The 16,674-nt window shown below is 40.6% G+C and overlaps 1 protein-coding gene across 1 annotated transcript in view; it reads left to right on the forward strand.

Annotated features, from left to right (window-relative positions):
* Gpc3 (glypican 3) overlaps positions 1-16,674 on the forward strand; it is a 340,192-nt gene that overhangs the window by 227,560 nt on the left and 95,958 nt on the right. Inside the window, exon 5 of the mRNA XM_028764986.1 lies at positions 1,559-1,684. Within this exon, the coding sequence (XP_028620819.1) occupies positions 1,559-1,684 (126 nt within the window). The remainder of the gene's footprint in view (positions 1-1,558; positions 1,685-16,674) is intronic.

The raw sequence follows: 16,674 nt of genomic DNA on the forward strand, positions 1-16,674 counted from the left end.
TTCCTCGTGGAGTAGGGGGAATTTCTTAGCCTCAGCTTTTAGTCTTTGAGCTTTCACTCTCAGGAACTGGATTATTACCTTGTAAAACAGAACATCTCTCCTATTAGCCATTAATTGAACCCATCTTTCTCTTTTTGAGAAACTGTAATGTTGACTTTTATTTTCAAAGCTGTGTATTGAGCCTCTTCTTTTTGGAGATTGACGGTGCTCAGATATCAGGTATAGGTTTGGAGGTGAGCATGTGCATACCAGGAAGCAAGAATTGGAGTATCAGTCATTCTCCATGTCCCAATAAGCTCTTCTGGTTGTTCTGTCCATCACCCTGGCTTTCCTGTGACCTAAGCTTTTGTAGACATGTACTGAAAACTACCTCTTCCTGTCACACACACATACATTGGATGAAATAATAGTTTTGTGGTAAATACAAAATAGCATGAAATTCACAATCATTTCCACAAGTCTTCCAATTTCAGCTGGATCTGAGAACATTGCTGGGCTCATGACTTCCAATACCCTTCAAATGGAAGTCACACCTGTGGCTCATCCTAAGGCCTGTGCATCTGAACACTCTGTTCTTTGTAGAGACTTGAATAATTGTTCTTCTGCCAGAAAATTCCCTGACCAGACTTGGATGTAAAGAGCATTGTTGCTTTCTATCACAGGCCATTGCTTTGACTTTTAAAAATGTCTTTGCTTATGACTGGACATCTATTATAAAAATATTTAAATATGTTTCATAAGCATACTCATGTATACGATCTGATGGCTTATGTTGTATATACATGTACAACTGAAACAAGATAATAGACAAAAAGTCTTGCTACTATTTAAATCTGTATGTTTCTACACTTTTGCATATTATATGTGCTCTCTTGGGCTCACTTTTATTATCATCAACAGCATAGAAATGAAAACAAATAAATAATAATATATGCTACTGCAGCCTTTTCCCCTTTGCTCTGCCTCACAGGAAAAACAATATACAGACAAAAGAACAAAGCGACCTTCCTCCTCTTAGCAGATGGGAGTTTCTCTGACTATATAATCAGGAGAATTTCATAGAGCTTATAGTATTCTGAGCACCCTACCATTTGGATCTGCAGCCATTAGCCAGATCCTTTATGGAAAGGGGCCATCTCTAGGGTAATAGCATTGTAAATTACCATCAATGTACTCAATTATGCTCAGAAACCAAAAGATATGTAGTGCTCTGGTGTGCCTTGTAATCAGCACCTTTGAGAATGTAGGTAACAGCATTCTGAATGAAAAAAAAGGAAGCTGCTGTACGTGTGAGAAAATGGATGTTGAAATTAAATCATGCTCCTGATAGGAACAGCATCTTCTGTGGAAGGTAACCTTCCCCCACTCCTACTATCATTTTATTGATTTTTTTTTAAAAAAGCTAAATTGTGGCTTTGTAGCTGAGAATGTCTTTAAAAATCATTTATTGCTCTAATCAGCCTGGCAGAGCTTTTCTGTCATGCTGATAAGGAAATTAAACTTTTCTCATACTGTGCTTACTTGCCTCTGATGCACAGATGTTTTGTTTTCCTTTCAGGGAACTGATTCAGAAGTTGAAGTCTTTCATCAGCTTCTATAGTGCTTTGCCAGGCTACATCTGCAGCCATAGCCCCGTGGCCGAAAATGATACCCTGTGCTGGAACGGACAAGAACTTGTGGAGAGGTAATCTTTTGTGAAAGTTAGTTATATATAGCAACATTGGACAACTAATCATATCTGAAGATCAATTAAATTTCCTTCCTTCATTCACTTCATAGGAAATTCTCCACAAAACATACCTGTAAACATTTGTTTATGATGGTTCAAATGTTACATATAACTTGTAGCTCTCAGAGAACTTGCTAGTTTTGAAGCCCATGCAGAACTACATATTCAGGGATATTTGACAAATCATAAAGCATACGGTGAACTTTTTTCATCTTTGGTTATTTTCATCTTGTCACTAGGTGGACCATTATTCCTTCTATATGAAACAATCATATTCATGCTGACTTCTCTCAGTTATTGGAAGTTAACTGTGCATTAAACACCATGCTAAGTGATTTGTATGTATTAACTCTCTTTGCAACAATTCTATTGAATTAATGCTGAGGATGAAGAAAAGAAGAAAAGGAGGAAAAATAGGAGTACCATTTGCTGAAATGTTTGCTTATTTGAGGACTTTTAGTATCCTCTATAGTAACTGTCATATCAATGTTCATAAAGAATTTGCTCATCACTGACCAAAAAAAAGAATATATTCATTTATTCAGCAAATATTGAACATCTTATTAAGTGCCAGGCATCTGAATTGAACAAAACAGATGAGCAGTCCTGTCCTTATGGAGTTTTATTCTAGAAGGTTAATGGTTCTTTATCTCCACTGTGCTGTGCACAGAGTACTAACTTGGAATTCCAGAGTTAAGTCTACATGGTAGAATGCTTAGGAACCTACAATTTGCTCTTAAAGATGTGCAAGTTTTGTAAACAGAGCTAAGAGAAGTATAGAAGAGACTCGAAATGGAATTCTCAGCCTTTTCTCTGACTAGTTTCTTAACTTATGGAAGGCAATTTAATATCCCTAGACGAGCAGTTCTCAACCTGTGGGTCATGATCCCTTTGGGGGCTGCATATCGGATATTTCTACATATCAGGTATTTACATTAAGATTCATAATAATAGGAAAGTTACAGTTACGAAGTAACAATGAAATAATTTTGTGATTGAGGGTCACAGGAAGAACTGCATTATAGGGTCACAGTGTTAGGAAAGTTGAGACCCACTGCCTCTGTGTGTTTTTCTTTCTTTCTTTGTTCAGTCCTTCAAATGCTCAATATTTATAATTTTCTTTGGCTTTGTTTATTATATAATTTTTAAGAACTTCATATATCAGGCCCCTCTTCCTTCTCCTTTGCTATCTCCTAAGTTCAATTCCTCCCAGTTTTTAACTTCTTTGATTATTTTATCTGTTGACTGAGATTTATTAATTTTTATTTTATGTGCACGAATGTTTTGTCTGCATGTATATCTCTGTGCCACATATGTTTCTGCTGCCCGCAGAGGACAGGAGAGGGAGTCGGATCTCCTGGAAGTGAAGTTACAGACAATTGTGAATTGTCATGTGATTGCTGCAAGTTCTTTTAACCACTGAGTCATCTCTCCAGCATCCTCTTCTTTAAGTTTTATAGGTAGGCAGGCAGACAGACAGACAGACAGACAGACATTAATATTCATATATTAATGTCTCTGGTGCAACAAGCCTATGATACTAGATACTCCGGAATTTGAGACAGAAAGCTCAACACCTGCCTGAGTTACAGAGATACTACATGTTAGGTACAAAGCTAGGGATACAGGTAAAAGACAGTTGGTATTGGCTTTATAAAAAGCTTATACTTTAACACATAGAGAAAATATAGTACTTAGAAAACCCCCACAAGCCAAATATAGCTCTTATATAAACTTGATGATCAGACACCCTAGTGACTTGTTCACTGCTATGATAATATTTAAAAAAGAGAAAGAAAATGAATTCCTGAATATTGAAGTGACATATATGCTAATAACAATGGTCCCATATTAAAGCAGACATTTTAATTTACAATATATGTAGCAATGTGCTAATTCATTCATTTTACTCTAATATGTGAACACCTCTTATATACCAAGCCCCAGTAATGCTTTCTTCATTATTATAATTTTTAAAGTGCATATCAGATATGTCTTCTAATGCTTCAAGGAAATATTCTAGTTTGAGCTTATTCAAAACACTCCTTTCCCAGGCCAAGGTGTTTGAATAACCAGAATATTTTATTGTGTTCTGCTCATATTAACTACTTTCATTGATATTTATGGAGGATGCTGCCTTCGAGTCAAGAAGAAAAGAAATTTTTGTAGTTTTCACTAATGTACATGTTTCATTAGCTTCTCTGTTGCTTTTATCGTATTTTTGTTTTGAGTGGTGGATAGAATGAGTGCGGAAACTAGCCAAGCACACTTTTGTGGAGTTGGTTTGTTTTGTGTAGTGCTGGTTACCTGGCCCTCATTATGGAGATCAGACTGCACAGGACTTCACAGAAATCGTGCTGTTCCTCCCTCTGAATGAATGAGAGTAAGGGATAGGCCACCCCACCTGCCCATTTCAGTCTGTCAACTAAAAGCAATTGCAGTCCAGGGGATAGAAACCAGAGCCTCATGTATGTTAGGCAAACATTTTACCACTGAGTTAAAATACCAAGCTCTTGTTAGTTGAAAATATTTTATTGAGTTTTTTTTCTTTTAATGTTTTAATGTATTAGAATAAAATAAACATGAAGATATGAAGAAAAGTTACTCTAAGTTATTTTTACATCTGAAGTATTTTTTTTGTCATAGCGTTAGGGTCAGACTATCTAGGAACTAAAGATTAAAAAGAAGAGAGGGAAGAAATAACATATTTGCAGATGGAATAAGTTTAACATAAACCAGGAAGCAAGGCGTCTTTGGTTAGTAACCTCGGGTGTTAATTAACCTGTACTTGTATTAGTGACCTAATGCGATGATGAGACTAGGGAATAGTGCAGAATTCAATTTTTAAAGAATTCCTCAGCAATGTACACTTAATGATATAAAGTTCTTTAGCCCGAAGACATATGTGCCCTCTATTTATGTCATTGGTAAAGATTAGCTTTACACTCATGTCTCATCTGCAGTGAAAATATCTTTGACGGAGTCTCTTCTTTCATTTAGTCTTCAGTGTAGTCGCCACTTCATAGTATAACTGTTATCTTTATAGATTCCATTTATATTCCTCGAAAAAGATTTTACTTTTAGACAAGAAAAATTCGTGAAAATTAAAAAGTCCTGACAGAGAATGAGACTTGATCATTGGAGATACTTGATCAAAAGGAAAGTAGAGATGCTGGAAATCCTGAGCACTAGTTCTGTCTTCTGGGGAGTCAGTGTTCCTACTGTCCAGGCACACCCACCACTCCCCCTCTAAAGAATTAAAGGAGACGTTTTCTCTGCAAATAAGGGCAACTTCAATTCCTTTCTGGTTTTATCTCCTGAATGCAAGCAACTGAAGGAACATTTTTCCAGACCCACTCTCAGTGAGGGCCACTTATACCTATCATTTGTTCTTGTCACTTCCCCATTTTAGCTTTAGATAGCTTGAGATTTCAGGATTAAACTGAGCCATCTTCAAATTAACAACCTTGGAGCCACCTAGAATTGCAGAAGGCGGAATTCTTCTGGCTTTTGCCTTTGTGCGACAGAATTCCAATTAAGGAGTCACTATGACTAAATGAAAAACAAACAACCCCACCAAATTAACCCTGGGATTAGTAATAGGTAATTCCAGGGTTCAACCGAACTATCCCTGAAAATATGTAAAGGAAGAGCAAATGCCTTAGTGAGTATGCATTCAAAATGCCTCATTGTCCAGTCAGCCTTCCTGAGTAATTGGCTGACCTCTTCATTCTTTGTCTGGAGACTTTGTCCCACGTAAGCCTAGTTTCACTGTTTAATTACATGGATCTTTAATGTTTTGTAACAGGGGCCAATAAGGTGGCTCAGTGGGTCAAAACACTTGCTGTGCAAGCCTTACAACTTGAGAGGCCACAGTGGAAGTCAAGAACCAGCTCCTAAAAGTAGTTCTCTGAGCTCACATGTATGTCCATACTCATACAGCCAAAATGTTAACCTCCACATTGCCCAATGTCATGTCCATGTAGTTATTCTCTCCCAAGTCTCTTCTCAGCCCTGGGTGTAAAATCAGTTTGCCTCTTTCACAGTGAGCATTCCTCCTAGAAACATGGAGAATGACCAACAGTGTGGAGACAACCACTTGAATTTTAACATGTGGATGATACCTTAGCTCACTTCGATTCTTCCCTAGATGTTCCTGTTTCTCCTTTGTGACATAGCTGGGCTGGATGGACCTCAGACCAGGTGTCAGTTCTAGGAATGAGCTGTTATCTTTTCCAGCTGACAGTATTGTTACTTCTGTTTATGGGAAATCTCTATTCATCTTGTGCCTGGAATGGCTTGGACTCTCACTTGGGGCATCCTGCATTACAGAGCAAACTCCTTGAGATCTACAGAGAGCTAATGACAGTAAAGGTGCCTCTTCTTCACGTTTTGTAATCTTACTTTGTATTTCAACTGAGAAATTATATACACACATGCACTGTGAATTCTCTTTCTGATTTCCAGCAATCAGCCAAACCTTCTCGTGTTTCTAATGCCTTGCCAAGATTTCTCTGAAAATCGGAAAGACAGAAGTGGAGATATGCAAAACAACTCCTTTAGTTCTCAAAGACTTGTGTTCTTGTCTTAAAACCTCATGGGTTTTTTAAAACATAATAAGGAGACATTTTAAGTTTTGAAGTTGTGTGTGTGTGTGTTGTCTGTGTTGTGTGTGTGTGTGTTGTGTGCACATGTTCTGTGCACATGAGCATGGTTGAACACAACCATGCACAAGCATGAGGAGGCCAGTAGAGGATGATTCTCTTCCTCTATTGCTTTCTGCCTTGTTGCCTTAAGGCAGGGACTCTTGCTGAGTCAGGAAATCACCATTTCATTCAAGCTGGCTGGCCAGTGAGCTCTTCTCCAATGCTGGGGGTTACAGACATGCACAGCCATGCTTGGCCTTTTACATGGGTGCTGGATTCAAATTCTGATATTTTTTTCTGCTTGAAGAGCAAGAACACTTACCCACTAAGCCATCTCCCAAACCCTGACCTTTTATTTTCTTCTCTGGTAGATTACTGTGGCATATCAGCAAGTTGGAGTGATTGGGAGAAACTTTGCCACCCAGTTCCTGACAAGTACTACAAAATACTTTTCAAAAATAGGTTAATAAAATAGCTTATTTTCTCCCATGATCTAGGAAAGGCTGTGAAGCATACTTGATCCTGTTTTTATACTCCTGTTATTTTAAGAATGGTCTCTTTTGAGTACTTTGGTGTGGGAATAGACTTCTAGCACTGTCAACTATCAAGTATCTCATTGGTTTATATAGCAAGCAATCATCAAAGGAATTAAGGAAGGACCTCATGCCATAGTATGTGCATGTTCTCTCTGTCTCTGTCCCCCTCTCTCTCTCTCCCACACACACAGACACACACACACACACACACACACACACACACACACACACACAATGTTCTTCCCATTCCAGCTGCATGAGAACAGGCCAATAGAAGGGAGCAGATACTATACATAGCTCCATGCTCTTGTTTTAAAATAGACTGTTTATTTTTTGATGTTTGGGCATGTATTTTTAGGTTTATAGTGTGGCTTTTGTCCAAAGGACCCAAAGCAGTGTGCATGCTGTTTTAAATCTAGGACTGCCAATGAAGCAGCAATGTGGGAACCCTGGGCTGTAAATAACTCGAAGAGCAAGCAACTGCCTAGCATGTGTGAGAACCTGAGTGTCATTCCATATACTCCCAAAAAAGGACAATAGTGAAGCAAATCTATAGGACAGAATGTAGAGGCAAGAGGAAGAAAGGACAAGAGAAAACTAAATTCTTGGAAGATGGAAATGGCATTAGGTGGGTTGAGTTGGGTCTTTAAGCCATTTGGTTCAGATCTCCCTCATAGCACCCTAAGAGCACTCAAAGAGCTCACTACGAGCACTCTGTAGCTGATACTTACTCAGTAGCCCAACATGCTTTGAGGCTTAGAAATGGAGGTTTACCTTTTAACTCTCTGTCTCTGTCTTCTTGTTGATACTTCATCATTTTCTTCTTGTTCTTCTGTTTACGAATGGATGGATAGGGGGTAGGAGAGCAAACATGGCATTTTTATTTGGTTTATTCCAGCTCTGTCCACAATTCTTAGTCTCTCTCAAACATCCTTGGATTTCATTCATCAGTTTTCCAGGAAGCAGAATCAGGACACTCCATTCATTCCAACTTGATGAACTACTGTGTAGATCCTAGAATGAAAGCATGGATGGATCCAGCTGTTTGCTAGTGTAGCAGTTTACATGTTTGACTTCATCCTAGAGAGCTAGGTCAATACTGTTTGTGAAAAAGCTTCAAAAGACTAATGCATTACACAGAAAATTACTTAATTTGCTATGGCCTGAAATATTATTGATGGCTGCTAAGGATTTAAAAAAAATCATGGTAGAACAAGACAGATATGTCTGGAGTGTACCCACGTGTAATGATCCATCTAGGGGATTAGACTGCTATATTTTTCATCATAGATTTATCTCAAAAATTGTCTTTAGTGACAGCTATTTATCAGGACCCACTCCATGACAATATAGTAACATTTATCCCTTAAGATTATTTTATGGTGCCACATACAGTAGCTTTAACTGCAAAATTGAAGAGAAAAAAATGGTTTATCCTGTTGACTGATGGCTTAATACAGTGTGCCTCATTCAGAATGAGCTGCATGTGGTTGGTTGTCGCGTCTTAAATGTTAGGAGGAGACATCCTCATGCAGGCTATAGATGAGCCTGTAGACCACCTGTTGAAAATTGGATGGCTTATTATTTTCTGCAGAGTATGTTTGTCCTTGTAATACACAATGCCAGCATTCCATGGACTCAGATCTTTTTGTTGTACAGAGGGCACTTGAGGGTCTTCTCAGTTGGTCCCCATTGTATATGTGTTCTCAACAAATAAATATCATTTCTTCATCAATATTGGAAAAGAAGAGTCTTCCCTTACTGTCACTACACGTAGAATGGTGAAGCAGTGGAGCCATGCAGGGAAATGACTACTTTTAGAGAAATTATTTAAGTGACATATGTGAGTTCCTATGTCTGTCAAGGGTCTTTGCCTCCTTCCAAGGGCAAAGTAGGAACTTTGTAGGTTATAGACTGATTTCATTGATGTTCCCACATCCTCCCAATATTATTTTTACATCATCTTTTGAAAGACACCTACAGGGTTAGGACTAGTCAGTCCCTGCAGTGGAAAGACTGTTGAATCTCAGGCAGCTGATTGTCACTGCTGCATGCTGAGGGTTCTAGTAGTAAGAACCTGAGAGGTTAGGAAACATGACCAAGGTAATGGAGGTGTTTTGAGGAAAGGACAGTCTTTAGAATGATGCAGCTAGAGTTCTCAATGTTCATTCAAACATGAACTCTATGCTGCGGTGGGGCATTTAACACCAAATTCTGTCAACTTACTTGAAAGATGGGATGCTGATGCCTACTCCCAGTTCAGAGATGTCTTATGGAAAGTAAGCCTTGGCACCATCCTTACCATTTTTAGCATATTAAAGAGGACCATGTAAATGTCAGTAAGAAGGACGTTGATGGGCCATCTTCTTCCTAGAAAGGTAAACTGGTGGTGTTTGGTGTTGTTGTTTTTTTTTTTTTAATGCTTATGAGTTTTGGAAAACCAAACTGTAGAGTGGGATCACTGATCAAGCAGACTTGTACCTTTTGGGGTCCACTTGGTGTGAGAGGATGAAATAATGGGGTGTTTGCATTTTCAAACACTAACTTTAGATGAGCTTTCCAAAGAAGAATTCTTAGAATGGTTTTAATATTATCCGTATCGTGAATGAACACAGTATGTCTGGGACCATATACATTCTGGTAGCTAATACACAAATTAAAATTTACCCCTCAGAGAGCCTGTAAATTAGGTAGAGAATTGATTCAATGTTAGGTGCTGGATACGTCTAGATAGTCAGTTTCCTTTATCACCTCATTAGAATACTTCTGACCTTCCCAAATAGCAATGCCTCTGAAACACTTTTCTAATTACTTTGACTCAGCAGGGTTATGTCTCGTAGTCAGCCCCTGAGCATCAAAGAAGATGGAGTGTTTGGACTGGGAGCACAAAGCACAGAGAGGTATTTTAAGGAAACCATTTACTTAGGAGCCACCTAGCAATGGGCATGCCATTAGATCCTACTTGGTCAGAGGATGGCTGTCATTGTGGTTCTGGGGTTGTAATGGAAAAGGCTGACAGCAACCCATTCTTTACTCTTACTGTCCCCACATTTTGCCTCAGGGTACAAACCTTTGGTGGTTTCTTTAAGAGAAAATGATTTCTCTGATTATTTTTATTACTATAAATACACCCAAACAGTTGACAAAGAAAAAAATGCATTTCCAAAACAAAACCAGAGACAGATTTTAAAGGTACATGGTACCATGAAGCAGGGCTATTGAGGCATACAATTTTGGATTCAGCATGTCTAGGGTTGGATTTCTATTCTGTACATCTTAGCTTGTTTCCTTCACCAAGATCCAGCTTCCCCATATGAAAATGGAGGTAATTGTTCAGTTAAGAATTTGTTTATAACTTTAACAATACTGTTAAAATGGGCCATCAAAAATGGTAACTATTGTTGCTGTCAAAGCAGTTAGTCATGACATCTTGTGGTTCCAAAGGGTGACTCAGGGACACAACAAGCATTTGTCTAGCATATGGAGGAGCCTGGATTCCATCCTCAGTACAGAAAAAAGCAAACACATCTACAAAAACATTCATTGTAGATATTTACTAGGCCTGGATGCAGTAGCTTCCCTTGATGATCCATTTCTCAGGAACAGCATGACCTGCCTCCACTCTTTTTTATCTTATCTCTTCTGCAAAACATGAAATTCCCTGGGCTTGGCCTGAGTGATAGTCCACAGCCAGTTTAGAAACCAGAATAGGGTTAGTTAGCAGTTCAAAGCAATTGCTTAACACTCTGAACTTTTTCCTGTCACTTTACACTGAACCTTTGTGGGAAAAGACAGATCATTAACGTCAGGTGTGACTTGCCAATTTTTCAAGCCAGTGAACTTTATTCTTTTACACAAGGCTGGCTTCACTCCTTGGGTTTGCCTCCTTTATAGTGTCATTTCATTTCTGTGTGAAGGGAAATGCATTTTCATTTGTAGCTCAGGAGTCAGAGGAGCTTCCTACTGTTTGCCCTCTAATCTCAGTGAGCCACGTGGTGAGATGGAACTTTAAAAAATAATAATCACAAATTGACTCATCTTAGTTTTGTTTTGAGGCAGGGTCTTGCATAGTCCAAGCTAGCCTGTAACGTTCTACGTAGGTGAGGATGACGTTGAAAGTATGATGCTCCTGCCTCTGCTTCCAGTGTGCTAGGATTACAGCATGTATGCTGCAGCAGTTTGTTTATGTTGTGCTGGGGAGCAAGCACAGGGCTTCTGCATACTAAGCAAGCGCTCTGTCATCCAGGCTCTCCGCTCAGCTCTCTTCTTGTTTGGAGCACTTCATCATCTCTGTCCTTGCTTCTAGGTGCTATTCTGGGAACAAAGCTTGGACTGGTCCCTGCTCACAGGAACCAGACTAATGTGCTCCCATTTGAGATACAAGCTTGGAGTTAGAGGGGCATATACCTGGTTATGCTCTGTAAATATTCATACTAAAGAGCTAATTTCCAAAATCTATTATGGAAGACTAAGACAAGGACAGTCTTAGAAGGGCTTAGAATTTCAAAGCTGTAGGGCTGGCTCACCCGTATTTATCCTGAACTCAACATCACCTACTGTGAGAACTCTGAATCCTCCTGCCATCCATGTCTTAGTGTCCCGCCATCTCAGGCTCCTTTTAGCACATTCCCAGTTGCTCTGCCCAGAGATCCTTTACCTGTCTCTGTCTAATTTCTCACTATCTACTTAAAGATAAGTATTATGTATTCTGTTCCTATGTGTCAATGTCCCATTGTACCTGGTATAGACTCTTGATCCACTCAATTCAAAGAGGGGGAAGCAACACAGAGACTTTTGTGAGGCGCAGGCTTGAGGACTAGACCTAGCATCCCCTTGGGGGACACTGCATATCTTGGGCAGGTCACTTGAACTTTCTCTTTAACCTCTTAAGGGGTTGTAGTGAGCCTCCGATAAGAACATGCACATGAAATGGAAGTTGAAAGCACCTTTCATATACTAGATTTTAATGCGGAAGAGTGAGTCGGATACAGGGAGAACACTGCCCTGAATAAATGGAGCTGCGCACCAGATGATGAGCACAGCATTACTGGATTCTCTTTGCAAGCACGCATTCCTTGAGCAGCCTCCTGAGCAGCTCTCTCTGTGCATATCTCTAGATTTTTTTTTCTTTAAGCAAATCCACTTGGCCCCACAGCTTCTATTTTTAAATAAGTCAGCCCGTGGTCTTGAATAAAGCAATTGGCCCTGGATTGGGAGCTCCTCAGAGAGACTGGAGTTATCAGTCGAAAAGAACAAAAAGTCTAAGTGACATCATTTCAAAGAAGGAGCAGTTGTATTCCTTTCAAACACATGTAATAATAGTGCTGGGGGCTGAACTTCAAGCATGTATGAGATAATGGAATAAACAAATGAGAATCATTGATAATGAGGCTATTGTTATGTTACGGTCCTGCTGAAGAACATCAGTTTCAGACTGAATATCATGCCCCTAGAAGCCTGTTTATTTAAGATACTCTTCTTCTTTTTTCCTAGATGCAAAGAATTTCCCATTTTAAAACACCCATATCCATGGATACTGATAGCCCAGCTTTTCTTAGTGCCAGAGCTAGCACCTAGTAATGAATGCACTGTGCTTTGGTTATTAAAATATAAAAATAATGAAACAATTTGGGGATTGAATTTGATCCTCAGCACTGCATGAATTGAGCATGGCAACACACAGATGTATTTTTGGCACTGGGGAGGTAGAACGGGGAAGGTCATTTTTGTCTACATAGCAAGCTTGGGTTACCCTGGGCTATGCAAAACCCTGTCTCAAGACAAAATAATTCACCTAGAGCAACAAATGTCTCTGGAGCCAACAGTGGTAAGTTTGTTACTCTAGTTCACCTGGGACTTTGCAGTTTTTACATGGAAGTTTCCAGATTCCACAAATCCTCTCACTTTTGGGCAAATTGCCAATAGCTGGTCACCTTTAAGCCCCTATGCCTCTGACATCTACTAAATATGAGGAAAAAAGATGTCATTCCAATGGGGACTTTGCTTCCTCATTTTGTTGATTTATCTTTTAACTCCTGACCTTCTCCTGCCTGAAGGATTCCCAAGCCCTGCTATCTTTACTCATACATCCTTTCCAAGTTTGACACTTCACGAAGGACTCACCCAGTAGACATGGTTAAGGATAATAATAGCTAACGTTGCTAGCATGCTCGCCGTCTGCCAGGTCCTGTGTGCTAAGTACTTTGTGGACGTTCATTCTCACAACAGCCTTTGTGGTGGGCTGTACCATTTCCCCTCATCTTCCCATTTTTACTGATAAAACTAAGTACATATTACCAGAGGTGCACTAATAAAGTAGATAAAATTCTAAGCCAGCCAAGCCAGTCTATGCCTTCATCCACTTACACTGCTCTGGCTGAAAGAAGCTTGGCTCTTTCTTTGGGGTTCAGAACTTGTATGCCTTCTTCTTGTTCTTGATCAAATCTCTAACCTAAGTTTGCTTTTGTCGCTAGTCCACCATACTTGGAGTGGGTGCACCTGCACATGCAGCTAAATCTAGTCCTTTCTTTGCTCCTCACCCCACCCTCAGGTCCAAACAAGAGCGATTTCTCCAGTCATGTTCTTTTTTCCTTTCCTTGTAAAAGTGAGAGAGCTCTTTGTCCTACAGCTACTCCAGTGCCTAGCTAGAGGGCGCCCTTTGCTTGCTTCTGAGGCTAGCTCTTCCTTCAATCTCTTCTAGACAGGTAACTTTCTTTTCTTTATCTTTCTTTATTTGTTCCTCTGTTTCATGACATGGGGCCTAGGCTGATTTATGGGGGGATTTGGGGTGTAACTGAGAATTTGAAAGGAAGAATGCCATGCAGCAACCTGAGTGACTTTGAATTTCCACTTCTGTCCTTGATGGCTTCTCAGATAGTCCACAGTGAGAGTATTTAAACAGAGCCCCAAGGTATAATCACTCTCATTAGGATCTCGGTGAGTTCTTCATTTCAGTCTTCCAGCAGCTAACAGGGGAGCAGGCAGGCCAGCTGTCTGGGATGTTGCCAGAGTCATTTTCAGGTTCTTGATCCTGGAGAGTTTGGGGGCGGGATTCGAGTAATTAAATCTTAAAGAAAAAGTCTCCCTTAGAGTACCACACAGCTCTACTGGGGCTTCCAAACAAAAGAAGTGGAATTCAATCACTGTTGCTCTGAATAATACTTGACACAACTACCCAGAATGAAAATTAGACACCCTCTAGCCACAGAGATAGATCAGTGACCAGAGAGCTATATCTACAGAGGTGCCAAGGCCTGAAGGGCAGGTAACAGCAGAGGAATACAAAGTGGCCTAGCAACCAGAGGGAGGAAGACAATTTCCACTCTTTCTAAGAACCTCTAGGCTAGAAAGCTTGGGTAGTTTTTGACCCAGTTGTCCTTGTGTGAATTGCTGTGTGCTTTTATTAAGTATTTACGTGGTAGTTTCTATTTTATCAAGTGCTTTACGGTCACTTTTATTTGGCTTAGTAAAGTTTTCCTGGACTCCCATCTGCTTTAGGCTCACTTGGGAGAGTCATTTTGTTGTTGTTTGCTTAATATCACCACGCCTACAGCTTCACACAATGGGTGGCTTGTTCTAGTGACAGAGCAGGTGCAAACTGCTGGGAACATCTGAGCAACTTGGGCAGTCGGAGTGGACCTAGTTCATGCTGGAGCTCACACCCCCTTGCCCTCTGTTATTCCTAGCCTCTAGTTAATGGTTGGTGACTATAAGGTGCCAGTGCCTGGCTCAAGCCTGTTAAGGGTGATGCTAGTCTGATCTGGAGCCTCTGGTGGTGACAAGCTCTTGATCTAGACTAGTTGTCACCTCTATCTGTGCTCCACATTGCCACTTGTCCACCAGATGAAGACTCACTGAGTATTCTTTCTTCCTACTTCTTCTTAACCTCAGTTCAGGAATTGAGAAACCAATGTTAAGACAGTGAAGGCGTAGTCCCACAGTATGAGATACCCTTCAGTGTTCTGGGTCCAGATTCACACTGACTTACCTTACCATTGCTAGCTCCTTCCCCACGGTAAGAGGCACACTATTCCAGTCCACTAGATGCTACAATACAGAAGGCTTTGTCTTTTAGTAGTTCACAATGTGAACACTAAAATTCCAAAGTCCCTACTGCCTCAGGATCAGGAACTTCCAGAGGGTTGATAGGATGTCAGAATTGGAAAGATTCTACAGCTGACCTCATGTGATGGGTCACAGTCAAAATGTAGGTACATTACAAATATACCATACCCCTAGGTTGTTTGAATTATAGATAAAGAATATAGGAAATGAGAAGGAATTTTATGTTTATATGTGAGTCTCATCTCCAGGATATCTCATTATATATAAGACAGTATCCCCAAAATGGGGGTTGCGGGGGGGGGGGGAATCCAAACACTTTCAGTCCTGAGCATTTTAGACAAAAGATGCTCCACCTGTAATAAGTAGAGGCACACCCTATATCACATGGTGACAGCGGAAGTCCCAGAAGAGGTGTATCAAATTTGGTTCACAACCATAGAACATCATGAGTTCAAACGGCCATTCAAAAAGAGGTTGTGATACAAATGCATGTTGCTAGCAGGTTTGGAAGCCCAGTGACTAGTCTGAAGGGAAGGACAAGAGGCTGGAAGGAGTGGGCTGTGAGCTGCGAGAGGCCTTCTCTCTGGCTAGCCGAACCAAGTGGTATGTGTCATGCCACTTGAATGGTAACATTTAGTAGGGCATAGAAAAGCAAGTCTGCCATGAAGACAGTGACCTAAAGTAGTGTGACTTGATAGGTGAAAGAGACTGGCAGGGAGACCAGAAGGCCAGTCTGTGTAAGGCAAGCCCTCCCGTTAAAGAATGCAGATCCAACAAGACTGAATAATTAGAACTAGGCAAGAGTAAGTTTCCACCCTATAAACTGAGCTTTGTGGGGGGGGCCCTCCACCTCGCATCAGCCCCACAGATATCTAGTGAGGCCCTAACGAATAAGGGCCAGGTTTTGCCAGGAAACGAATAAGGCTGTAGACGCAGAGGTGAATACAAATGAGGGAAATGGGCCAGAGTTCAGGTCAGATCGCCCAGGGAAATAATGAAACATTGCTAGGCAAGAGGAAGTGCCTGAACACCCGGGGCTCACTCCAAGAGCGTGAAAGAATAGCTTTGAAGGACAAGGCAAATTCCAAAGCCTGGGGCTTGCCAGGTGAGTCAGCTAAGCTAACACCTTTAGCAGTTCTGTTTCCTCGGGCTGAAGACCTGGGGCAGGGGTTGGAGAGTAGGGGTGGAGGGATAACCCTGCAGGTGAAAGGTTTAGAGGCCTGCTAGTAACTATAGCTAAGGGAAAAGAGGCTTCCAGCCAAAGGATAACAGGAATGTTTATCTTTTAAAGGATCTCTCTGCAGTTCCCATTGCTGTGGAGTCAGTCTGCCCTTTGCTCTAGACCTCTGACAATTCATTTGACATTCAAAACAACACGATGAAGTATGAAGCACTTAAAGTCCTGGCCAACAGGTTCTTCCTTGATAAGCACTGTCCCTTGGAAGCTCTGTGAAGGTCTCTCTGCTGAAGAGTCCTCCACAGCTAGGCTTGAGTATTCAGTGCCTGTCGCTTAGCCGTCAGAGTTCAAGAGCAAAGACAAAGTAAACTTTGTGTTCTTTTACCTTGATCCTAATGTTCTGGCCCTATAGTATTCCCACTTCAGCCTTAACTTACACTTTACATAGGACCAGACTGAAGACAATGGAAGCCTTGGGTTTCCCCCACAGGGTGGGTGTGAGGAACTTGAAGCTTCTCCTAA

The sequence above is a fragment of the Grammomys surdaster genome, unplaced genomic scaffold (assembly GCF_004785775.1).
Source record: "Grammomys surdaster isolate TR1022 unplaced genomic scaffold, NIH_TR_1.0 147, whole genome shotgun sequence".
NCBI lineage: Eukaryota > Metazoa > Chordata > Mammalia > Rodentia > Muridae > Grammomys > Grammomys surdaster.